General features: G+C 37.1%; 1 protein-coding gene across 1 annotated transcript; it reads left to right on the top strand.

The window, feature by feature from the left end:
* The first annotated feature begins 1,990 nt into the window (after positions 1-1,990).
* Positions 1,991-25,356, top strand: tnfrsf21 (tumor necrosis factor receptor superfamily, member 21). Its single transcript, XM_058756671.1, has 6 exons — positions 1,991-2,465; positions 7,530-8,172; positions 9,259-9,786; positions 16,564-16,829; positions 22,069-22,282; positions 24,012-25,356. Exons 1-6 carry the CDS (start codon positions 2,382-2,384, stop codon positions 24,239-24,241), a joined length of 1,965 nt encoding a protein of 654 aa, XP_058612654.1. The 5' UTR covers positions 1,991-2,381; the 3' UTR covers positions 24,242-25,356.
* The last annotated feature ends 2,472 nt before the right edge of the window (positions 25,357-27,828 follow it).

Here is a 27,828-nt window from a genome sequence, read left to right as displayed (position 1 = left end):
CTAAATACTGAGCAAAGGGTCTGAATACTTAGGACCATGTGATATTTCAGTTTTTCTTTTTTAATAAATCTGCAAAAATGTCAACAATTCTGTGTTTTTCTGTCAATATGGGGTGCTGTGTGTACATTAATGAGGAAAAAAATGAACTTAAATGATTTTAGCAAATGGCTGCAATATAACAAAGAGTGAAAAATTTAAGGGGGTCTGAATACTTTCCGTACCCACTGTATGTAATATTTTTTATAGAAAAACCTTATATATTTATATAGTTCTTATTTACATATATTTTTATATCTTATATATTTTATGTCTTATGTATGTTTTGTGTTAATAAATACATTTGATACTTTATTACATTTTGTGTGAGTATACACACACACACACACACACACACACACACTGCTGTTCAAAAGTTTGGGATCAGTAAGATTTTTAATGTTTTTTTTTAACTTATGCTCATCAAGGCTGTATCTATTTGATCAAAAATAAAGAAAGAATAATAATAAAGAATATGTTTTTTAAATATTATTGCAATTTAAAATAACAGTTTCTATTTTAATATACTTTTAATATACTGAGAAGCACAGCAGAATTTTCAGCATCATTACAGTATTCAGTGTCACATGATCCTTCAGAAATTATTCTAATATGCTGATTTATAATCAATGTTCAGTGTATACTATTTGTTCATATGTTCATATTAACATATAATTTTAATATGTAAATTATTCAGTATGGTATATATGTTTTTATACATTTTATATAGGGCTTTATATCCTTTATACCCAGCTATGTAGTTTTTGCCTCTGTTGCCTCTGGACATTCTATTTTAGTAAATTTCTCTGAGACCTCACATGTCACAGTTTTAAGCCTGGATGTCCTGTACAGAGCACATTCAGGGCTTTTTAGAGATACCAAATGTTTGGAAGTTTCACCATGACCACACCCTCTCCTAGGTCTTTAAAGATGGCTAAATTTAATTTAGTGAAAAATGTAACATCCTTATGGAAATATGATTATATTTTGTAATTTTCATTTAAATTTGAATAATTTTCTAATTGTTTGTCATAAAGCAACATTTTCAAATTCAAATATGACTTCCTGTTATGAACCAGGACATCATTTCATACATGTCCACTGTAGAGGACACCAGGACTAAAAGCATGTTTATTATGCATTTTAGGAGACATAACAATTGAATAGGACAATAAATTATATGTAAATTTTGTTATGAAATATTAGATATTATTATGAAAATCTGGCCAATTATTACTCTCATTATGACAATTCTTTTTTCAACATGCTGTCCCAACAGCAACACATTAATATGCAAATTAGATACAGTGTATAGATACACTGTGTTTAATGGGAAAACCAGATTATGGTAATTTTTACACACATATTGCTTAAAACAAAATGGTATATCAGATCATTTTTGTTATATATTTTATAACATAGTTGAGAATCATCCTTAAACAAAGTTTAGTATAAAAAAAATCCTGAAACCTAAAAATTGATTGGTGATTTAAAAAAAAAACAACAACAAAAAAAACATTGTTTTTGCCTTTTTGATGTCTATTCATGCCATTTTATTTTTTTTTTTTTGAAAAAAAACGTAGTCCTAGTGTCCTCTACAGAGGGCATAGAATAAAACATGAATAAAATATAATTTTTCAAAAATGTTATTTTTCCATTTTGTTCTTATGCTCTAAACAATGTAATGACACGAAAAAAGACTAAATTCACAAAGCTTTTTTTGGGGAGTTCTCAGGAGGATATAAGTTATAAAGTTAAGTTGAGGTCACATCGTCCAGTTTATTGTAATGATTTGCCACAAAGTGTGCCACAATGATAATGATTAACTTCATTACTTTGTGTGAGAGTACGGTACACCTGTGCAACACCTTTAGTCATACTATTTGTCAGTCTAACGCCCTGTAGTAGGGTAGACTCCCCCCCCCCCCCCCAGTATCTTCCCGGAAACCGGCTCGTATCAGGCCCGTGATACGGTGTGCGGCGCAGACAAGCAGCCAGTGGCGAGTTTCGGTCGTGACGTGTGTCGCCAGTACCCGCCCATCATCCGCAGCCCGTGTTTGCGGCACAGGGAATCCGTAACCTGGACAAACAGCAGCCAGACTTCAGTCCACAGATCCATCCATCATCGCTATGGGAATTATAGCGTTCTTCTTCCAAAACGAAGCACTTATCCCCTACTACTTGAAACCCGTGCACGCCGGGGCACAGACTATAAAACGGCGTCAGTGGACGGAATTTGTACACTGAGGGAATAACCCAGCAAAGGGACAATACCTCACAACAATGTGGGTGTCCTGTTGATGCGGAGATGCTGATGCTCCACCTATGAAGCCGAAAAGTAACAGATGTGGACCTGGGCATATTTAAACAAGAGTGATTCCACTGGGACAAAGCCTGGGAAAATGTCTATGACTTGGTCGCTGATAATGGTAAGTGGAGGATGCATTTATTTACGCATTATGCTTCTCTTGTCCTCTGGAATATTCTGGCTTTTGTTGGATTTAAAGGGACAGTAGAGGTACCTGGTGTCGCTCTTAGTGTATACTACTGTAGTGAGGATGGAGCCCAAACAAAAGATGAGGACAGGACAATAAAGCAATTATTTTCCTTTTAAACGAATTAATAGTTAAGGTGGCGCACCTAGGTTTATGACACAGCTTAAATGGATAAGCACAATCTTATTGTAGACTACTGTTTGTGGTACTAATTTCACATATTATCCTACATTTGTCGATATTTAATAATAAAAACGCTAAATAACAATTCTATCAAATGTGGAATTGTTAAAGGTTAAATTAGGGACACTACGTGACCTATTTTAAGCTGTATTAAAAAGGGGAGGGTTTTTTTTCTCTTTTTTTTTTCTCTTGAGTATACATTATTTTACTTGGTTGCAGTTATTATGGCTTAATAATATTCATACTTATTACAGACATTTGCTTTACTTAAAACCGCTGCCTTGTTAAAAATTTTAAAACATTCACTTAATGTTCCTGTGTTGTTTTTGTTTTGAATATATTAATCATTGATATTTTTTATTAAATCAAAGTGATTCGTATGACTTAATATGCCTGTAGTCATGGTTTTGATGTCATTAGCTTGATATTTTCTATATGTGTTCATTCTAAAGACATGTGCATGACTTATGTTATTGTTTCATAGACAATGCCATGTTGACATGACTTAATATGCCTAGTGTGTTGTAAAGATTGACATTACTTAATATCCTCATGCAGTAGGAAGTCAGCTGAGGTTAATTTGGTATATCACTTCAGACTGGCTCATCCATTAGCAGGCCTTTATCAGGGGACCTTTAAATCCCATAATGCGAACAGCTTACTGTTGCTGTTCAGTTTTCAGATTCAGATTTGGATTCAAATTGGATTCAGTTGTTTGATACCCATCCAGGCTAATATGCATTGTTAGTCTCACAACACCAGTTAGCAGTTTGCTCTGTCGGTTTAAATCATCCATGCACCCTCGAAAAACGTATTTATTGGCATTGACGCAAATGATGCAATGTGTTTGGCAGGTGGCCTGACATTTGCAGGAATATTCCTCGCTCATTCATGCCGCCTGCAGACTCGTTGGCTGTTGTCGATTATAAACCGGGCATGAATGCCTCCAGACAGGGAGTGTTTGTTCTTGTTTTGTAGTCTTCAGTTATGATGTATCAGAGGTGTAACAGGTGCCCTGTTTGTCTAGCAGAGTCTGGCACATGGAGTCCTGATGATATCACATCTGTCCATGTGTCTGTTCTTGTAGATTTGCATGCTATGTTTGAGGACAACAAACGTTCACAAATCTAACCTGAAGTTCATAGGCAAATTCAGTGAGACACACCACTGGTTAGGGGGTTGTTCCTTGACACTTTTACATTTGGTCTCCCCACATATGTTCAGTATTTAGTTACATCTTTGATTACTCGCTAAGTATAAATAAATGTGAAGTTATGTAATTCTGCATGCGCAGATTGCAAGCTCATGTATCAGCGAAAAGCCATTTACTCAAAGGTTAGTCAGGAAACCCCATGAGTCATTACAAAACATCATGGCTCATAAGAGCAGCTCAGTCAACAATCAAGCCTTGCAAAGTGTAAATTATGGTTTTAAATATCCTGCTTTAACCAAATGACAAATGAAATAATATTCAGATAAATCAATTGTTAATTGAAAATCTTAGAATCTTAAAATCTTTATTGAACTTTTAGACAAAATATTAATAATATGTTTATATAATATGTTTTGTAGAATATTTAATACATGAGGCTTTTATGGCTCATATAGTATGATATAGTCATATAGTGAAATACAGATACATAGTGTATACTCGAAGAACACAAAAACATCTCAGTTTTATTTAGAAGCACCAAACTGAGCAAAATTGCCCAATTTGGTGTAATAGTTGATATTTACATGGCCAATAGTATGATGAGGTTATGACAGCTTATAACAGTATAGCAGACTACTTGCATAAAATTGCAAGTTGATATTTGATATTTTAATGCATAGTTTTATTATCAAAGCTCTGTTTTTTTAAATTATTATTTTTGTATTATTATGTATAGCGCAAAACAGTGCAATAAAGCCTGTTTTATCATGTTTGACACTTATATTTTAACATGATTTTCCAAAAAATAAGTATGGCTAATCAAGTAAACATTACAGTAAATCCATTAAATGTTCATCAAAAAAAAAAAAAGAAAGTATGAACTGTTATTCAGATGACAGAAAGCATGTAGAAGATTGTGTAAAACACTTTTTTTTCCGCAAAGTTTGATCATGTTATAGAGGCCTTAGAAATTCGTGGATCAAATGTAGTAGGCTTCATGGTTAATATCTTTGAATTGAATTTAAGAAGCTTTTTTTTGTTGCTCGTTTGTTGTTTCGCATGGCCTTACAGGTAATAATATGTTTCCTTAACATTTTGAATAAATATTTATGAATTTTTTTTGTGTAGCCTATGAGTTTCTATGAAAATAACACTTTGAAATTCACAGCTATAAAAGGGTTCGTTTTGAATTGGTGCCAGAATTGCATATTTCCGAATGTCGAGACATTACACAAACATAGATGGCAAGAATGCGAATACACTCTCACATAAGAAGTCATATTTATATAAGCTTCCATAAAAATGTCCAAATTAGGTTTGGTACAAGTGCCCTTTTAACCCAGACGCTGTTTAGGGTGGGATGAGAAGGTGGAGTTGTAACATGTCTTAGTGTTTTATACATCACGTCCCTTCTTCTGGTTATCAAAAGCAAGAGTGCGTGAAAAAGTGTTCCTCTTATCTTGGGTTGCCAGTTCCTCTTTCAAGAACCGTTTGAAAGAAAAAACGACTTGTGAGACAACAGTGTACTCATTCTTCGCTTTAGAAGCACACTAAGCATACAGATATTGTCCTGTCATCAGTGAAGTTGTCCCCCTCGCTGCCCTACTTCAAACCCTCGTCTGTTAGCGCACTGCTGGCCCTCTTCTAGAGCTAAGGCCGCTGGGAAAGCACAGCTTTGTCTAATCGCTATTCATGTTCAGTCTGTCCTCCTGAAACAATCCCCATCACCTCACGAAGAGCAACACGTGCATCCGAGCCTCTGGCATCGTCCCGCGGTTCCCAGCGATGGCAGTATGTGTTGGCTGGAGAATATTAATGTCATGTTTGTTTTGATTCAGCCCTCCCTGTATTAGCAAGGAAATTAGTCTCCTGCGCTTTTATACTAGTCTTCTGTGCGGTCTGTTGTTGAGGAAATGTAATAAAACTCCAGGGGATTCATGATCAGCAGTTAATAGAACTTTGTGTTTAGAAACTGATGATGCTGAGAGGCCCTTGTGTGCCGGGCTTTCCAGCATCATATTTTTTGGTGAGGACATTTGTACTGAGCCCAAGATGTCTGTCGTGGCCAAAGCCCCATTTAGATGCTGAATTAAATGGGGGCTAGCATCATAAAGAATATTAGGTGCAGTTAACATGGTTTGCAGTCAGCTTTGCTGGATGCGCCAGAGGAAAGAGGGGGACCGTTATGATCGGAATTTGGCTTTCAGTGGGGCACGCTCAAGCTGTAGTAACTTTAGAACGGCTGTGTTTACAGGCTTCTTGTCATTAAAAGTTATTCTGAAGGTCACCGGGCTGTGAGAGTGCTGTCAACGCATTCCAGGGTTCCCTGTTGTTGGTCTGTAAAGTGTTTTTGCATGGGTGATTTGTTGCAGACTGTGTAAACGTTATGCAGACTTTAGTGTTTTAGAGAGGAATTATGAGTCGCTTATGTTTCTCCTTGCATAGCTGGCTGAAGAGAACATGCTTGTTGATCCGAATCGATGCCACTGCATTCTGATGTCACAATACAAAGTTCTTGAGGTCATCTGCTCCATTTTGTGATATCAGTATGCTCTTTGAGATATTACTCATTACCTAAACTTTCGTACAGCATACTGTTGTGTTATTAATGAATATTTTTTGGTTAACAGTAAACGCACACATTGAAACAATTGTTATAATATTAACATTCTTTTACAGACTTCAGTTGAAGCTTTTGACCAAAACAAAGCTTCCCACTCATCCTGGACAGTGCAAAGCAGTGTTTTTCACTGCATAGAGTGGTGAAACTTTGCAGTTTTTAGTGGTATCTGATGAAATTGGAACAAGGAGACTTTGAAAATATTCCCATATCACTAATGTTCTGAAAGGAGCATTGTTCCAAAGAAAAAAACATTAGTTCAAGTAAAAAAATAAATAGCAACTTTTGAGAAAGGTGAATGGGTCTTAGTGCAGCCAAATATATAGTCTAATTTATGTATTTCTTTATATAATGCCTTATTTTATTAAGACCAAGGTACAGTGGAGATGATGAAACTTATTATTTGTTATTATTACTTATTATTACTTGTCTTATTTCAAATAAAATGGTTTGCACAATCTTCAATTTCAGTGATCATTCTTCAAAATTTTCCTAAATGCAGTGATAATGCTTAAAGTTGGGATGAAATGCAAATGAATCTATTCTCTAAATGCATTCATTCATGTGTTTTTTTCCCCCTGTGAAATAACAGACTTTTTGTATGACGTATGCTGGACTTCACCAATCATTTTGTCCAAATAAACCTGCCCCACCTTGCATTTTTTCCAATAACTCATTTTTATGTACATCACAACATGGAAGAAAACATCTGTCGCTACTTCCATTTCAGCACAACTTTAAATGACTGTTGGTTCCATTTTATTGAATTAATGACTCTTTCACTGGTGATTATGAAATGTCAAACTTGTCTTAGTTGTTGAAAAGACATGAGTATGTAGCCATCGAACAAATGAAAGAACGCGATTTCTTTCTAGCACCAGTGGTTTTCTTTATCATTATATTGTTGACGCTTCTTACAATACAAACAAACAAACCGATGACGCAGTAGTCATTCATGCTAAATAAGACATTTATTGTGTGTTTTGATTGTTTGTATTGTCATTGCATAACAGTCTTCTTGTTGTTCTTTCATTGCTTTTAGCTGCTGTTCACTGCGGTCAGTGACATCTTAACCCACACACTGACCCCCAGCCCAACCACAGAGAAGCCCTTGTCTCCTCGACACTACCACCACATCGACCCCGCCACTGGAAACAAGCTGGTGTGCGACAAGTGTCCGGCAGGCACCTACGTGTCCTCCCACTGCACAGAGGCCAGCATACGGGAATGCAGCCCCTGCCCAGAAGGCACCTTCACCCGGGGTGAGAACGGTGTTCAGCAGTGCCACCGTTGTCAGAGACGCTGCCAAGCCCCATTTGTTGAGAAAACTCCCTGTACGGCCACCACCGACCGGTTGTGCGTGTGTCCACTAGGCAGATTCTCCCAGGGTGAAAAGTGTCAGCGGTACTCATTATGTCCACTGGGGTGGGGCGTCCGAAAGCGAGGGAGTGAGACAGAGGATGTGCGCTGCCGGCCATGTCAGCGTGGCACCTTCTCCGACGTGGCATCAGATGCTCTGAGGTGCCGATCTCACACAGATTGCTCATCTCTGGGCTTAACGCAGCTGATCAAAGGCACAGAAAAGACAGATAGTGTGTGTGGGCCAACTCCAGCCAGTTCGGTCTATGTCCTACTTGGAGAGGCCTCTGTTTCCACGGTTTCCAGCACTGAGTCAGCATATAGAGGTGAGAGCAAAAAAGCTCAGTGAAGATATATTCCTTACTCAATTGAGTGTGTCTAGTTAGCTAGACGAACTCATGAGATAGATAGATAGATAGATAGATAGATGTCTTTACTTGGTAGTGTTATGTACTCCTGGTTTGTTTTACAAGTGCATTCATTCACTGGTTCTGTTACTAACAGCTCCCTCTTTTCAACTTGATTGCTCAACCCTTTCATCAACTTCCCTAATTTGGTGTTTAAATAAAGCAGTGGTTGTGTGTGATGTTTTTGTGTATGTTCTTTAGAGGACTCTTTTTAAGCCTGTACGGATGTAGCTGTTTATGAGGTATAGCGTTTAAAAATCCCTGCTTAGTGCCTGCTAGGCACTTATTTCTAGCTTTATTGTCTAAATAATAATAATTATAATTATGTTATTCTTATATAATACTAAAATCATGAAGATTATTTAATGCCTTTTAATTCGCACATACACCACCTATCAAGAGTTTTAATGCTTGGTAGGAATATTTAAATGTTTTTCAGAGAAAACTCTTGTGCTCAACAAGACTGAATAAATGTTTTGTTTTTTGTTTTTTTGATCGAAAATACAATTATTAAAAAAAATAAATATTGTAAAAGAACTGTTTTCTTTTTTAACTATTTAAATATATTTTAAAATGTCATTATTTAAAATGTAAGTTATAATTTATCATGGCAAAGCTGAATTTTCAGTATCATTACTCCAGTCTTCAGTGTCACATGACCCTTCAGAAATCATTCTAATATGCTGATTTGGTGTTGTCATAGTATTGCCAATAGCATTAGTCCGTATCTCTTATTTTCAGAAGAAAACTATTTCTGATTCCTTGCATTGACTTTAGTTTTTGGGTCAAATCTGAGCAGTTAAGATGAGAAATCCATGTGAGATTATGTTGGCTGAGCAGCACAGCTCCACTTTGCTATCTACACATGCCAGCTTGATGCTGGATTAAAGTTTTAGATACTCCCCCGTTTTGTTGTCTAGGTTAAGCTCATCTTTAGGACTGTATTTAATTCTCTCTCTCTGTCTCTGTTTTTGTCTGCAATTATATGATCCACTCTGCACACAGCAAGTACTGCAGTTTTACCAGCTACAGAGATTCAGGATGTAGCCAGGCTGGTCCTTAGTAGCACAGAAACGGCCCTCAACACTGAAGAAGACATTCCCACAACCACAGCTTCCTCCAAGGCTAGTGATGAGGATGGTGGACTCTTAATCGCTGCAACTCAGGACCTCCCTAAATTGCAAAACAAGTTTGCCTCATCAAGAGACCCCCAGCTTGCCAATCAACAGGCCATGGAGACTTTGTCTGAGGGCAAGGCCCAAGGTTTGGGCTACCGGCCCATCCGCAGGGGTGCACCGAGGCCTAGCACGCATAAGCACTTTGACATCAATGAGCACCTGCCTTGGATGATAGTCCTGCTGCTTCTGCTGGTGCTGGTAGTGATCGTGGTGTGCAGCGTAAAGCGCAGTTCACGAGTGCTGAAGAAGGGTCCCAGACAGGATCCCAGCAGCATCATGGAGAAAGCCATCCACAAGAAGCCCAGCTCTCCAGCGCAGACCAAGGAGAGGTGGATCTACTACTCAAATGGACAGGGTGAGTTATGTTTTTGCAATTTTATAGATATATTTCAATGTTTTGTGTTTGCTTACAAAACATTTGTGATGGAAATTATATGAGATGGGATGAAGACCTATATTTTGTGCTTTTGTGAGCAAACACAGAGATTCTCAGGGGAACACAATAGTTTTGTAAGAGAACACTATAGCACTAAAAAATATTTTTTAGTTAAAAGCTGTTAAAAGCTCCAGAACAAAATAGTCTAAGTCTAACTCTTTTTGTTTTTTATAATTTTTCTTCAAAATGTTTATTGAAAGTGTCATCAAAATACCTTATTAAATTGAAATAAAAAAAATCAATTTAAACTCCAATTATAAAAAATATATTGCCAAAGTACGTATTTTCAGAGGGTGTGAAGAAGTTTGTAGAGGTAAAAATGTGGACATAGTGTGAATAGCATTTAAGTGCTAATGTAAATTCAAATGTACACTAACGTTATCCAACCAAATAACTTCATTAAAGGTGATGTGTATTTTTTAATGTTAAAATACATTCTCCTATCCCAGCTTATCTGTAAGTAAATCATTCATAGGTTGATTTTCCCAGAAAACTGTAAACACTCAATGGTTTCAAAACATTGCTCTGTTTGTTTGAGAATCCCGACCAGCACAGCAACAACAATGCAACCAATGGTGTGATTTTAAGGCGTGGCTACCTGTTTGGCTGACCAATGGCAGGCAGGCAAAGTGTCCTCAAAAAGGAAAACTTCACACGTTTCACCGGGAACTAGATTGATGAATGCCATTTATGGATTTATGAAAAAGTGACTATATGCTCTCAGGCAGATGCACAGACACCCAGGACTTTGCAATCTGAATAGTTATACAATGAAATTATAATGCACTAGAGCATCTGTGGATCTGTCTTCTACACCAGTGCGTATCGTATTGAGAACTTCAACAGTTACATAACCAAGACCAACGTCAAGATCACATCTCGTGTTCTGTCAGTCACATGATCATACAGAACCTGATCTCCTTCTGTTTCCCATTCTGCACCTTGGGTAGCATTTTCTTTACGTCTCTGGTGTTTCTCTTTCTCTTTTATTATTTATTTCACACTCTCTGCCCCATAACCTGGTTGTTATTATGCATCAGAGGCTGTTGGGTTAGTTGGGACTGTGGCAATGGGCACCGGCTTACTCTATATCAGCCTCAGATATCTGCCTGTGTGTGTGTATGCTTGAGCAGTTGGAACCAGATTATTCCAGTTCTTTGTGGTTTGAGAGCTAGAGGAGTGTATCGGTGGACATGGCCTGGTGGGAGATGAGTGGAGGGACTGACTAATGTGGCATGAGAGGTCTGAATTCAGGGTGCCACTGTATGTTCTGCGAGAACCTCATGCTTGAGCAAACACCTAACCATAAGTTTTTTAGTATGCAGCTCATCCCACACCATTTGTGCTAAAGATGTGACTGGTACATTAAATCATGTATAGGATAAAATGAGTAATCAAATGAATGAAAATATGTCTCAGACACCCATTGAAACAGGGAATGGCAGATCCATCAGAGACTTTCGGCTGGGCTATTTTGACTTAGGTTCTCTTAAGAAACCACCTAGTAAACCACCCATAAGGGTGTGGACACATTAGCAAAATTTCATGGGAAAAAATCGTCTGTTGTCAATAGTGTAGTGACGTATGAATCACAGCTCACGCAGAGGTCACTTTCAAAGCAAGCAGTTTTCTGTTGGTCATCTCAGAGAATTTGCATGACCAACTGAACCCGATTGTGAAATCTGTGTGGGAAAATCTTTTGTCTTCATGAAAAGTTCCTAATCCATTGGATTCCTATTGAAATTAATGGATTACACCCATGAAACAATAAATCTGGCCACGCCTTAACAACCTAGCACCCAAAAATATACCCCAAACAAAGGTACTGGATTTGAACTGAAACTTTTTTTTTTTACAGCTTTGTGGACTTCCAACAATTACTATTATTTAGATATTGCTATTATTTATGATGAATAATTATATGAACAAAATACAGCACCACTTTAAGAGTAGTTTTATGATATTTTATCGTTAATTGGCCTTGAAAATAGTGGAATATCAAGGAAAGGGGGGAACCAATGACCTGCTCACGATCGTAAAATGTAAAAAAAAAAAAAAGTTAAACACTTCCACCAGGTGCAAAAAAAATATATAAAAAATCACTTGCGCTATTTTTACTGCGGTGTTTTTCTCCCTTGCTCTCCTAAACGTGAACAATTTCATTGTTTATTGACTTCGGCGAGCAAAGAATTTATTACACGCTGAACTTTTGAATTAAACTGAGATAGTAGAGCCTCTTCAAATCATGTTAGAAAGCACAGGTAACCTTTACACAGCCGGTTGCCTTCGCAAACACAACACAAAACATTTCCCTAATGCATTCAAGGTGTGTAATTGGGCGGCCTGAAGTGCATGTGTGTCCGTTTACTACATTAGTGAAATAATGGCCATAAAGGGCCGCATGGGAAACATATATAAAGATGAAGGAGCGATCGTACAAATAATGAATTCTTTCATTGGAGGTATAACAAAGCACGCATAGCGGAGATCAAAGACGTAGAACCACCCGCATGTACGCCTCATATAACAACCTCTGCAATAGGTGTTATCTATAAAAGCCCACTGCCCAGAATCAGGGTGGGCTGGGGCTTTTATAAGAGACGATTAGGAACTTCATGGGTGAGCTCAACTTTGCCAGCATTTTGTTTAGGAGTCAGGGAAACTCGGGGGAAGCTTGTAGGATCCCCTTGCTAGTGAACCTCCCCTGGTCTTCATCAGGCGAAGGGTTTCATTGTTTTGATGGGGAAGTGGTAATTACTGTGGCTGGTACGGTGTATGAGGTGTCAGGGATTTATGAGATGACTGCGTTGCCGCGAGACATTCCGGTAAAGCCACCACGGCGACTCACTAAAAGGGGGAAGTCCTGACTCCCTTTGAGGATTTCTTTGTTTTGCAGCCAACCTAGACCTGTTGCAGCTGGTTTGCCACCTCATTTGAATTCTCATATGAAGATGTTAAGATTTGTTCTGTTGTAAACGGCTGTGGCTGATAAGCTATTGTCTTTGTACATGCAAATGAGCCATAAGGTGTTTCTCCACTTTTACATAACACCTCCATATTTGCAGCTGTTATTAAGATGGATATATGGCGGTCCGATCACAAGTGGTCAGCCGTATATATATATATACGGGTGCATCTGAAAAATTTGAATATCGTGAAAAAGGTTTTTTTTGTAACTTATTTAAAAAAGTGAAACTTTCATATATTCTAGAATCATTACATGTAAAGTAAAACATTTCAAAAGTTTTTTGTTTTCATTTTGATGATTATAGCTTACAGCTCATGAAAGTCAAAAATCCAGTATCTCATAATATTAGAATATTTGCATTTGAGTTTCATTAAATGACCATCCCTTCAATATAAATTCCGGGTATCTCTTGTTCTTTGAAACCACAATAATGGGTAAGACTGCTGACTTGGCAATGGTCCAGAAGACAATCATTGACACCCTCCACAAAGAGGGTATGTCACAGAAGGTCATTACTGAAAGGGGTGGCTGTTCACAGAGTGCTGTATCAAAGCATATTAAATGCAGAGTTGACGGGAAGGAAGAAATTGGGTAGGAAGAGGTGCACAAGCAACAGGGATGACGTCTTCAGGAAAAGGGATACCAAGCCACTTCTGAAACAAGAAACAACGTCAGAAGCATCTTACCTGGGCTCAGGAGAAAAAGAACTGGACTGTTGCTCAGTGATCCAAAGTCCTCTTTTCAGATAAAAGTAAATTTTGCATTTCAATTAGAAATCAAGGTCTGGAGTCTGTAGAAAGACTGGAGAGGCACAGAATCCAAGCTGCTTGAAGTCCAGTGTGAAGTTTCCGAAGTCAGTGATGATTTGGGGTGCCGTGACATCACAATGTCCATTGTGTTTTATCAAGCCCAAAGTCAATGCAGCCGTCTACCAGGAGATTTTGGAGCACTTTATGCTTCCATCTGCTGACAAACTTTATGGAGATGCTGATTTCCTTTTCCAGCAGGACTTTAGCACCTGCCCACAGTGCCAAAACCACTTCCAAGTGGTTTGCTGACCATGATATTACTGTGCTTGATTGGCCAGCCAACATGCTTGACCTGAACCCTATATGGAATCTATGGGATATTTTCAAGAGAAAGATGAGAAACAGTTGATCTAACAATACAGACGAGCTGAAGGCTCAATAGTGCCTCAGTAGTGCCACAGGCTGATCGCTTCCATGCCACACTTCACTAATGCTGGAGTTTGTGCTAAAGGAGCCAAGTATTGAGTGCATAAATGAACATACTTTAAATAACTTGAACTTTTCTGTTTTGCAAATCCTTGTTTTGATTGATCTTAGGAAATATTCTAATATTTTGAGATCATGGATCTTTGACTTTCATGAGCTGTAAGCTCTAATCATCAAAATTAAAACAAAAAAAAAAACATTTTGGGATGTTTAACTTTACATGTAATGAATCTAGAATATATGAAAGTTTCACTTTTTGAAATAAGTTACAAAAACATGAACTTTTTCACAATATTCAATTTTTTTGAGATGCACCTGTATATGTATATAATAGTATTATAATAATAATAATATAATAACAAATATTCAAGTCACATTAGTTTAAGAGTGTAAGAATAACATTGTACTTGCTGACAGAAGCACAAACCTGGAAACATTTGTAAGCACGCTGTACATTCAGATAGTAGTGACACGTGTTTTCCCTGCATTCCATAAAAGTTGCCTTCGGGACTAGGGCAACCAAGTCCATCACTCAGTACAGTCATAGACAGGGAAGGCATCACGCGACCCATCGACTTTGGCCTAAATCGCTCAGACAGAGCCCGTCCTCCTTTAACATGCTGTCATGCCGTAGCGACCTCTGGAAACAACAGGAGAGAGGATGGGCAGCCCGCAGGCCTCGGCAGTTTTAGATCCGCAGTACAGTCTGTGGCACGCTATCCTCCTGAGAGCTCCAGTGAATTTGCTACAGATGGATCCCAAACAAGATGGATCTGGCTTACAGATAGATGCTCTAATACCTTCCAGCAGCAGTTGTCCCCTACAATCATCCTGTTATGCTGAACTCAGTCACGCTTATCTGCTGTAGAGACTAATTCAACATGGATTGCATTGATCTATTCTGTTTTACATTGGGCTCTCTTGATGAAAGCTTACATGATTTGTGCTTTAACCTTGTTTTTTTAGAAACCAAGAGTTTTTAAGAGACTGTAGTATAAAGTTATTGATAAATTGAAGTGTCTTACATTTTTAATACTTTACGATTTATTTTATTTATTTGTTTGTTTTTTGAAGTTGTTCCGTTTTACATTTTCACTACAACTATTGTAATTGCAAGGCTTTTTAATGTGTTTTTTTTTTTTTACACAATAATTTTGAAGCGACAATACAATACAACTAGATTTGTACATTTACTGAAGACAACATTATTGGTGCTTTCCTTAAAAATCTCCATAGGTGGTGTGTTGCTATGTTATTTCTAATGTCTCTATGTCTCTGTTCTATTCTGATCCAGTGTTATTTTAGTTTCATTGATATACTAATATATTTTTTTTATAGTTTTTGTTTGTACTTTAATTTTTGTTAAAGTTTTAGTAATTTTGTTGTTTTTTGTCATATATAGACACATACCATTTACTTAATTTTAAACTAAAGCAAATTAAGAAATGTTGCCTTGGAAACTACCTGAAATAAAATAAATTTAAGTTTTAAATATTTATTTATTTTTAGATAACTTTTTTTATTTCAAGTAACAAAATGTTATTTATTGGTTTTAGTTTTAGTCCCTTCCTCAGTGTGAATCTGTGGGATTTTCCACAAAGTCTGGGGGAATTTCTTTTTTTTTTTTTTGGAAAAAAACGCTTAATAGTAATTCTATTCATATATTTGTGATTCTTGATTTCTCGTTCTTGACTATAGCACAAAAGGCATGAGATGATTTACAGCACATGCTGAAGTTTAATACTTTGGTTTGGGGCTGCGCTGAGATCCCTAACCGTATGAGCAAAAATTTGTATCAAGTGGAAATATGCCATATATATACGAGTATAAAAAATTTTTTTTTTTTAAACTTATCATGGCTCCCTGGGTTTGCTTCAGGGGTTCACTCTTGTAAGGATTCCCTAGGAGGCATCTGTATGTTACTCTACACCAAAGTGTATAAACACAGGCATCAATCTAGGTCATTCATATAACTTTATCCATGAGACAGTATGTCCCGCTGGAGCCGCTGGTGTACTGTAACCCTAGAGCACTGCCCTTCTGCACTGTATGATTCCATTCCTCACTGTCTACTCTGTACTGCGTCAACAGCACATCATGCCAAGGTTGCATTTATTTGATCAAAAATAAAGGAAAAACCGCACCACTTTGAAATAATACTACAATTTAATAAAACTGTTTCCTATTTTATTATATCTAACTGTAATTTATTCCTGTAATGTAAAAGTTGAATTTTCAGCAGCCATTACTCCAGCCTTCATTGTAATGTATCCTTGCTGAATAAACATAATAATTTAAAAACAAAAACAAACAAACTGACCCCAAACATTTGAATGGTAGTGTATATCAACATATGGCATGCTGCACTGTGATATATCAGTACAGCTTGTCAAAGGCAATACATTGGGAATGTTGTGTTGTGCATGTCTTTGAGGTTTAAACTACAGTTTACAGTAGGTAAACATAGGATTGACCTTTCCTCTCATTCTCTAGGTGTTGACATCTTGAAGCTGGTTGCAGCACAGATTGGCAGTCAGTGGATTGACATGTATAAGTCTCTGGCTAGTGCCACCGAGCGAGAGGTGGCCGCCTTTTCCAATGGCTACTCGGCTGATCACGAGAGGGCATACGCTGCTCTGCAGCACTGGACCATACGCGACAGTGACGCCAACCTGGCAAAGCTGATCAATGCCCTTCACCGCCAGCGCCGCATTGACGTGGTGGACAAGATACGTAGTGTCATGGAAGACAATCCTCAGGTGAGTAACTTTAGGTTTTAGGTTGACAATGAAGTTTTGTGAAAAAACAAATGTTTTTGTGTACAAATACCATTATAAACATGCGTTTTTGCAGTCAGCCATGATTATGGCTTGAAGTGAGTCATTTTCAGCTGGCCATGTGACCTGAGCATGGCAGCATCCATTAGCCAGGGGTTCTCAAGCTGGAGTCTGGGAACCACCAGGTGCAAGAAAATGCTAGGCGGTCTGTGGAAAAGTTTAGAGAAAAGCAATGGAACTAAAAAAAAAAAAATAATAAACAAATAATAAAAAATATTAAACAATCTATAAACAAATAAATTGTATTAAAATAGAAAATGATTAAAATAAATAAATCAGAAAGGAAAATAAATGAATATAAAATACATAAATTAATATATTTGATAAAGATAAATAGTGAATAGCTAAATGAACAAAAACTATTGCTTAAAATAAATAACATTTACATAATTAATTCAAGTAAATAAAGATAATATCAATATTTAGTCAAGTACTTATATATGAAATAAATAATCAATAATTAAGCAAAACAATTGAAAAACATATTTTGGGGGTCTGTGGATTTTTATAAAAAAATATATATTTTATTAAAATAATAAAAAAATTGGTTTTTAAAAATGGTTTACATTTTATAGTAATAAGTGTTTGTATTGTTGTATATTAGCAAACATCAAACCTGCCCTGTCATGGTCATGCCACACGCTGCTGTATTAGTCAGGCCACAATAACGGATCAAATAGTCATGTGTATATAGTCTTACATAACACACACACCCCAGGTCTAATAACACTCAATTTGGATAATACGTGCGCAGAAGAGTAAACAAACCACATGAGTGCATCATGACTCCTGGCTGCATCCTATTGAGCTGCATTACTAATGACAAAAGCCTGACAGGGTACCGGAGATGGAGGATCAGTCATCAACTTTCATTTTAGAGTTTACAGTCTTTCCTGTGTGCAGATATTATAAAGGCCACTTTGTTTACTCTGTCCTTGTTTCAAGGTCAGAGCAGATGTTGAAGTTAAGGCTTTTGGACTCAATTTGATGCCACTGATACAACCAAGATAAAGTGAGATAAAACTCTCAGACTTATTTATATGTCTGCCTGTCAACGCCACCTCATAATCACCTAATTGCCAGTGCGGGTGTTGACTTTCACTGAACGTTTGTCTGTAAAGGCAAAGCAAAGTCATCTCTCTGTGGAGCACATCCTGTTCACCGTTTTAAAGTAATTCTCATACGTTCACTTCAGTTTATAAATCTGTATGTTTAAATGAATAGTTCACCTATAGGTTAACATTAATAAAGATATTATAAAAATATGAATATTTTATATACTGTATATATATATATATATATATATATTCATCAGTAACAACTAACCAATACATAATTAGTTGTTATCAGTAACAACTAACCAACATTGTCAGTGAAATGTAGTTTAAATTATGCAAATAAAAAATAAATAAAATAATTATTATTTGGAACCCTACATTTTATTTTATTATTGTATTTCTATTTTATTAAACTTTGCCTGTTTAATTTGATGTCCATTGCTGGAAAACTAAATACCTGATCATCAATCACTTTCATTGTTTGGAAAAAGAAGCATGACCATTTTCTTGATTCCTTTTGTGAATTATTAAATATTATTAAATATTCATATTTTTAATTGACAGGAAATATAAGTTTATTATAGGCTTTCACAAGTGAAATTTAGTTGGATATACCCATTTGTTCTACCTTGGAACTTTTTTTATTTTATTTTATTTTATTTTTAGTCCATATTATGGCAAAAATAAAAAATTAAAAGCATCCAAGAGAGTATTTTCCATCCTCTCTGACTGTATTCAACTGCAGAAAGAAGGTTATACAAGTTTTTTTAGCAACCTGAGGGTGAGTAACTAATGACAGGACTTTTATTTTTGTGGTGAACATCCCTTTAAAAGATGTGAACCATGGAATGTGAGAATTAAATGGACTTTGTCAGGGCATTCTCTCTTTCTCTGAGCAAAAAGATCAATTAGCAATGCTGAATGAAAATGATGCAGCAATGAGGATGAAACATCATTATCATGACAGAGCAGCATTCATCAGAGCCACATGTTTGTAGATCAAATCACATGTATCCCATGCTCCACAGTGCCACAGCACGCATAATCTCCCGTCAGGAGAATGAATTGCACGTGGTAAGAAATAGAAAGACATTAGTATCAAATTAAATGAGTCTCAAAAACATTAGGACATTTAGATTTAGGCATGTTCCTTCTTGTTTCCAAATGTCTGGGAAGTAAGGAAGTAAAATGCATAATTTCTTCAAATGTTTGATCTCTTGTACTTTATAATTTCATATACACACAGATTTCTCCCGGAATCATATGTTTTTAGTTTTTACGGCCTATGAACAGAATGACATGCACTTTTATGAGTTACAAAGGATACAAAGTCATACCACTTGGACTCAGAATGCAAGTAAACCTCAGATAAGGGCCCTCAGAGGATAAACACACCCAGTGCTCCACTTGTCATGGACGCCAGCCAAACAGCCCCAGAGCTTTTAGATGCCGTCACCAGCACTCAGTCTGTCCTGTGCTACTATTTATATTGCACATTTTGACAGGTTTTCTAAACCATTAAACAGAAACAAAGAACTTTTGTTTCTCTTGAAATCTTTTTTTTTTTTTATGTATAATGTTGAAGTTCCACTACCAAGCTTTGTATAGTCAGATGCGGACCATGCGCTGTGTGCTGTAGGTGGTCTTGTTGAGTCTGGAGCAGTGTTAGCTGCGGCTAATAAGATCAGTGTGGGAGTGACACATTTTCCACATCTGTGGCTTGTGTCCTGGTGGGTGATGGCACAGCATTCATGGCTGCTCCCATGTTGTGGTTCCAGACGTTTGCCAACAGCTTGTGTCCTGGATATGAATAGAGAAGATATTTGGGTATTCACCCATCCTCCTTCCTGCGACATGCAACTTATCTGAACAGTAGACTGCGTGGTTAGAATAATGTGCTTGTTGATTTCATTGAGGCTGGACCTTAGATGTGGAAGGAAGCCTCTAGTTTGTATTAGAGAGTTCTAATAAAAATGATATGGATTTAGCAATAATGTAATGATGATATGTGATCATATATATTACCATTCAAAGGTTAGAGGTTTTTGAAAGAAATTAATACTTCTATTCAGCAAAGATGCATTAAACTGATGAAAAATGACAGTGAAGACTTTAAAGTATTACAAAATTTCTCTTTGAAAAAAACAGTTCATGTGAACTTTCTGTTAATCAAAGAATCTATTTTATTCATCAAAAACGTTATTTCAAATTGTAATAATATTTCACAATATTATTTTATTCACTTGTTTATATATATATATGACCCCAACGTTTTTGCATTGTAGTCCTTTTTTTTTTTTTACAGTACAGTTTAGTATATTAGTACAGTATATACCTGAAATTAGGCATTTATTTTACACAGTATGTATATAAATATATATGTGATTAGTTTTAAGATGAGGCACATTTAAACCTCAGTTGACACTAGACTACTGTACAAATCTCATTCTCATTACTGCAAGGTTTTTTACAATTATTTTTGTTTTATATATATTTTTAAATTAATTATTATGGATAATTGTCCTTCATATTACAGTAATTTTGTATGAAAACATGCTTAATTGGCATGAAAATAATGCCTCGTTGCCAAAAATCTAAATGATCCCTTTTTTGTTCGTTTTTGGGGGCATGATGATTTTGCATTTGGACATAGACGGATAAACAATTTGCCAGCAATGCTCAACAGAGAAATGCATCTGTAATTGCTCCACTCATTCTGGCTTCCCTTGTAAAAAGTGGCTATTTTTGTATCTTGCATGTGCTGCGGCACACTTACTTCCTTCCTTTCGGCACTAATGCATGATTTCATGGACAGGGTGGAGCGGTGTTATCTGTTAGCTTAGTTCCTACTCTTGTTGTGTGCCAAAATACAAGATTTCTGAAGTCAAAGAAAACTCACATCATTGCATAAATGTAATGTATTGAATTTGGACAGTTAACCATCTGTTCAGTGAAATGACCAGATTTTTTCAGAAAAAAAAACAAAAAAACACAAACACAATAGCACAAACAATGTAAGGACAGAGAAATATCCGAGTTCTGTAATGCTCCATTACTCATATATTATCTCGCTTGACCTCTTGTGTTGCCATTTTCCTGGTGGTGTCTTTGAGTTCAGAGCTGTTTTTCTCTGTGTGGGGTGACTAATGAATGACTAAATGTGATCTCTCGCCGTGGCACTCAGGGTAACGGTCTGCCTTTTTATGTGGCATTGATTATTCACTGCTGATTCCAAGGGAAACTTTCCTGGAAATGGAGTGGTTTCCGTCCTTCCTATAATTTGGATGTTCCACTTCAGAAGTTTGAATACCTGCCCAGCCTATTATGCTTCCTTGAATAGCTTATGTCGGGATTTCCCAATCTGGGAGTCACCAGAGTTTTTTAGGAGTCACCAAGTCTATTTGATATTGACTTTAGCTACATTACAATCAAATAACTTTCAGATAACTCACCCGATCAAACTACGCACATAAGATGTTGTATTTAAATTGGGCCTGCATGTGGATTATGCCGAGCATGTTTTGTGGGTACGTTCACTTAATATGAATAGTTTGCTAAAATGGTGGCTACATTTGCCTTTAGTGTCCAGTGTAGACTGTGGTAATAAAATCCGGACTGTACCGACTTCCTGTGAAGTGACTTGTTCTCGGAAATGCACCATTAGCGTTCCAACAAACTGGCATAACAAGTATGCTTTGCGCACAGGGGGTTTTGTGACTGTAACACAGGGCATGCGCTCTGTGGGCAGTGAATTTCTGGCTGTACTGGATCTTTTTCATCTGTCCTCCCCTGACGCAAAGGCCAACAGGGACAGGACTCATGTGGGTGGTCCAGGGCTGTGAAGGCTGAACCCTTTGTGCTGACCCGGCCGTGAGCACATAGTGATACACTTGTAGAGCCCACACATTAATACAGTCAACGCTGTCTATCAGCAAAGACCCTCATTCTTTCAAATCCATTACTCACGTAACAGTTGTTCCAAGAAAACTTTGTTTGTTCTGACAGGATACACTTGTGGGTTCAGAATCTCTATAGAAATGTGTGCCAGAATGATGTTCTCATCGCTGTCATTAACATGTACTGTGACACCTCTTTTGCCGTAGGTTGACCTGAACAAGCTAATGACGGCTGTGAATGTAAGCCATTGTCTGAGCCCCAGCCATAAGCCTTTCGAGTCGCCTGGTGTGGTGGTGGAGCAGTCCCCCATGGAACGCACCAAAGGATTCTTCACTGACGAATCAGAGCCTCTGCTGCGCTGTGACTCCACTTCCAGCAAGGACTCTGCCCTCAGCCGGACAGGCTCTTTCATAACCAAAGGTAAACGCACATGGATAAACACTAGGAAGAAAAACAGCTAGAAAAACACATCTAGAAAAAGTTAGTAGTTGTAAACATATAATGATATATAAAAATACAATATTTAATAAGTATTTTTTTTTTATATTTCAGATTATCAAAATGTCACACTTTAAATTAAAATATAAAATTTAAATATAATGTCATTTATCATTCAAGTACTCCGAATTCATCAGCGATTTAAAATTTTTCATCAAATACTTGGGTAGAGTTTGAGTTGAAATTTTTGCAGAAATTTACTGTATATGGTCTCCTTGTGGATGTTTTGTTCCTACATAGTATGTTTAACCATTTCAAATATGCAAACAGTTTATTTTTACCTTTTTAATTGCTAGGCGATAGATAGATAGATAGATAGATAGATAGATAGATAGATAGATAATGAAATATTTTAGTAATGTTTTATTAGTATTTTTTAAATATTTAGTAATATTTTGTTCTGTTCTCATAATTTAACAACTTTAATGAATGAATGTGTAATTAAATTAAAATTTAATTGTTTTTGCTCCTTTGGGGTGGTGAAAGGTATTGTAGTAGTATCTGACAATATATCGCCCCCTTGTGGATGCTTTGTTTCTGCATTGTACTGTATGTTCAACCATTCCAGATAATTCAAATGTGATCCTGGACCACAAATCCAGTCTTAAGTCACATTGGTATATTTGTAGCAATAGCCAACAATACATTGTATGGTTCAAAATTATTGATTTTTTTTTTTTTTATGCCAAAAATAATTAGGATATTAAGTAAAGATCATGTTCCATGAAGATATTTTGTAAATTTCCTACCATAAATATATCAAAACTTAATTTTTGAGTAGTACATCAGCTTTCAGATGATATAAAGATATATAAATCTAAATTAAATAAATAAATAAATGTCACAAGGTCACAAATAATTTCAATCTAGAAATGTTACCTTTTTGATTGCTAGGCCCTATAATACTTATGTATTAATCATGTATTAAATGCAATTTTGTAATTTTATTTTATATTAGTAAAATCTTGAAATAATAATACATAACAAAATAAACGTATATTTTAAAATATTTAGTCTAATTAATATAAATATTATTCTGTTCACTGTTAATAAAAGTGATTAAGTAATAAGATTAAACTTTAAATGACAGTTAAGTGTCCTACATTGTTCAGGGAAACATTTAAAGAGGTTTGCCCAAACTAAAGCATTTGTACTTTTAATGTGGTAAAAGCAAATATGTTGCCCCCTTGTGGATGCTTTATGTTTCACTGTTACAATATACAAACAATCATAAGAAATGCTAGTTTTTTGTTTTCTTTTCTTCTTGAGCTGTGATTTTTCATCACACCATCTCATATTAAATAGGAAACTTTTCTTTAAAATTTGCACTCTTCTTTTAGTATTTGGTTATAAAGACTATGGCACGGTTTCATAGACAGGGTTTAGCCTAAACCAGGATTAGGCCGTAGTTCAATTAGCACATTTAAGTAATTTTTATAAACATGCCTTAGATAAAACATTACTGGTGTGCATCTTAAGACAAATGTTTTAAGATCAGTCAGTGCAAGTTTCTTTCAGTTGAAACAGCTCAGATTTACATCTTAGTCTAGGACTAGGCTTAAGCCTTGTCTGTGAAACTGGGGGTATAATGAATAATAAATCCTAAAATGTTTGTTTTATTAATGACAACACTCAATCTTCTGTACCGTAGAGAAAAAGGACACTGTGCTGCGGCAGGTGCGTCTGGACCCCTGTGACCTGCAGCCCATCTTTGACGATATGTTGCACATTCTCAACCCTGAGGAGCTCCATGTTATTGAGGAGATCCCGATGGCAGAGGACAAGCTGGACCGCTTGTTCGAGATAGCAGGGGTGAAGAGTCAAGAAGCAAGCCAGACGCTGCTCGACTCAGTCTACAGCCACTTGCCTGACCTTCTTTAGACCTTTACAACATCTCACTATTGTCAGCCTACAGAAACAAAGTGACGGACACACAGATGTGCACTCACTCCATTCCATTGTCTCATTAGGTGACATGCACGTAATTTTAAAACCTCTGGAATGACAGGAGTTTATCTGCAATCGAAGCCGCTCCTTGTGCTAGAATTCACAGAGTGTGGATGAAGCGTTCTCTTGTTTGTGAGCTCTTGACTGGATACAGCTGGTGTCAATGCTATAACCTCTCTAACATGCAGCATATTCTTGCACACACCTCAGCATGACGTCTAACTCAAATCTATATGATGTAATTTATGAACCAATTTTGTAAATTGTTAAATCAAGCATTTAGTCCTTTGATGTTATGTTAAAATGTGTTTTTTTATTACTACTTGCAGATTAACGCATCCTAATGAGCAAGGTATTTTTGTTCCCTTTGTTTGTCTTTTTTATGTTCTCAAGTAATACCACTGTAGCTTTTTTTTTAGATACTAATTTTGTGTTTTGTGATTTCAAGGGCATTAAAAATCATTCCAACTGGTTATGATACAAATCATGACTGTGAATTATGTGCATTCACTATACAACTCTCAAAATAAGCTCCATTCCCATGTGCTTTTCCAATAAAAGAGGACAAAAAGCAAGTATGATCGCTAAGTAATTTCACACAGGCTAGAATACCACCAAAAAAACTCAATTTCACAACATTTAAATGTAGCATTTCAGTATTGATATTGCAGATGATGATATGTAGTACAGAGAGAATGTCTCTGTTAAACTCTGTTAAATCAAGTCACTCTGGTGCTAGATGTGAAACTATGGGATAGTGGTCGATTTTATCCCAATAACAGGGTGTTTATGGTCATTTTGACTGCTGAACTTTAAAAAAAATAAAATAAAAAAGTGGGTCAAGATGAAACAGCAACTGTATTGACTCTCCTGGATCTCAGGAAGAGTGTCAGATGAGCTGTTTGGAAACAAACAAGGACAGAATCATGGAGTGGAAAGCTAATATGTATTCCAATGGCTGTTTTAAAATGTAACACATGTAACCAAGACATTTATTATTATTGTAATTATCATGTAACCTAGGAAATCAACAGATTAAAGTTTTTTTGTCATAACTTGTGGTTGTGTTCATGTGGTGTTTTTATAAATAGTTTATTCTGAGTTTTCATTTTTGTTTTGTCCATGAGCTGCACTCATTTCTGATTGACATAAAAGTGCTTGAAGTTCAAGTTTGTGGAGACATGCACATTTTAATGAACACGGTTTGCCTCAGAGTAAACAATTTTTATCTATCAATCATATACATGATAACTATCTGACATGAAACCCTCGTTGCTGATATGAAACATATAACAGTGTCCTTCCTCATTCTTATTTTACTTTGACATGAAAAGGCATTTGGCATATTTTCCATCTGCTTTTCTCAGTAAATCAGCTTTTTTTTATGATGGTTAAGCTGTGATCTGCAGCCCAATTTTGACCACATGTTGCACATTCTCACTCTGAGGAGCTCCATTATAGGAGCTCTTATTGAGGAGATCAATGGCAGAAGACAGGCTGGAGCATTTGTTCGAGATTGCAGGGGTGAAGAATCAAGAAACAAGCCAGCTGCCAGATGCTTGACTCTACTGTCGGGATGCAAAACTCAACGTGTGTATGTTGAGTCCCTACATTAGTCCACTAATAATAATAATATAGTCCAGTTGAAGGACTGAATGAAAACAAGCCAGCAAATTCAGACACTGAGGGCCCGCCGCAGGGGCAATTACGCGTTTTCAATTCATTTCTGTGGAAGTTGAGCTTAAACGCTCGCGCGGTGCATTATGGGATTGAAAGCGGCGCGGAGAAAGCGTTGAGAGCGGCACCGAGCGCAGGTTTGACGCTGTAGTGGAAACACACTGTTACGGTTCGTTTCCACAGGAACATAGCAAGCGGAGCGAGCGTTTTCAATTCATTCCAATGGAAGTTGAGCATAAACGCTCACGCGGTGTATTATGGGATTGAAAGCGGCGCAGAGAAAGCGTTGAGAGCGACCGAGAGCGTCAAAAATGTTGGGCATTCCTCGACTTTATGCAAATGTCGAGCGAAAACCGCCGGGCGACAACCAATCGCTGTGAAAAGAGGAAGATGAAACGCAAACATAGGTGTAAACATAGGCTTGTTTGAGATGAGCAAAATCTGCGCAGAACCGATCACCGCGAGATGCATGCCGGTTAGAAAAATGTCCGAGTTAGGTCCGCCTTGCTCTGATGTCATGCTGACGTGTACCAAAAAAATTCTCGCCACTGCGAGGCGGCTGTGTCGGATTGAGCAGTCGCGCGCAGTTGCTCTCCACCGACTGCGCTGATCAAAAGCATGATGGGAAACGACTGACTGACGACACATCTTAATGCTCATTGGTTCAGACAACTGTGATGCTGTGTTCTCTTCTGAAATGTTTTATTTTTTTTAAATCTGATTTAATGCTATTATGTTTTTAAATTGTGCATGCATATTCCCAAACACTATGACAGTGCGATCTCTGTGAGATGTGATGTTGTCATAGTTTCTATAAAAATCTTAAATACATGTTTGAGTTCAAATAAAAATGGATGATAAATACGTCTTTCGTATGGAATTAAATAGCAAATACTTTGAGTGTCTTGTTCATCATATTTATATTCATATAAAAGCAGCAGAACTGAAATTATATCATGTTTATCAGCAGCACAGCATATGAGTGAGAATAACGCAATATCTGCCTTTGATCTCGTAGGTATCTGTTCCACTTTGAGAGGGCAGAACTGTCCATCTTGACAGCGCTTATTTCACTCCTCCCCTCACTGCAGCCCGCTTACTCTCGCCTACATTTCAGGCGAGGCGAGGCGCATCTCAAACAAGCCTATTGTTTTAAGAGGCTTGCTCTGCCCTAGATTTGACACGCCCCAAAGCAGTGGCATTGTAGTGTTGCCAGTGGCGCTGAGCGCAGATTTGACGCTGTAGTGGAAACGCACCTTTACTTCCTGTCGCGCGCGCTCTCAAGTGGCCACCCTGCTAAAAAAAATAACAATAAAGGCCCAAAAGAAAACATCACAGAAATTCCAATAGTTTCCATTAAAATGCCAGTATGAACCATTAGCTGTTTCAAGTAAAACCATTACAAAATTCCTTTTTGTAGTGTGTTTTGGGCATTTTCCCAATAGGATTTAACATCCATCACATACCAGTAGACACCATTATAGTTTCCATTAAAACCAATAAAATTCCCATTCTAACCATTAAATCCATTACATTTTCTATTGTGTTTTGGGCAGTATTCATTACAGCGAGATGGTCTTTCTGCTGGACCTTAGGCCTGTCGCACCTCCTACACTATATGGCAGGGGCGTCCTCTTCCCTGAGGCATGCCCACGCATACCGCGTGGTTTTGCTGCAGGGTCTTCAGCTGGGGACCACCGCTCCTTGACGTTTCGCCCCTTAACCCAGAACGTCTCCTGGTGGCGGGGCAGTGAACAGGGACGTCTCCCTGACACCCCCTGCAGCAAAACCTAATTTGAAATTACTCCCCAAGCCTTGTCTCGTCGTTTCAACCAGAGCCAGTG

Source organism: Onychostoma macrolepis, chromosome 20, assembly GCF_012432095.1.
Source record: "Onychostoma macrolepis isolate SWU-2019 chromosome 20, ASM1243209v1, whole genome shotgun sequence".
Lineage (NCBI taxonomy): Eukaryota > Metazoa > Chordata > Actinopteri > Cypriniformes > Cyprinidae > Onychostoma > Onychostoma macrolepis.
This window is presented reverse-complemented; position numbering and strand designations above follow the sequence as displayed.

Coding starts and splice junctions, on each gene's coding strand:
- tnfrsf21 (XM_058756671.1), top strand. CDS start 2,382: ATGTGGACCTGGGCATATTTAAACAAGAGTGATTCCACTGGGACAAAG. Junction 2,466..7,529: donor TGACTTGGTCGCTGATAATG/GTAAGTGGAGGA, acceptor CATTGCTTTTAG/CTGCTGTTCACTGCGGTCAG. Junction 8,173..9,258: donor CACTGAGTCAGCATATAGAG/GTGAGAGCAAAA, acceptor CTCTGCACACAG/CAAGTACTGCAGTTTTACCA.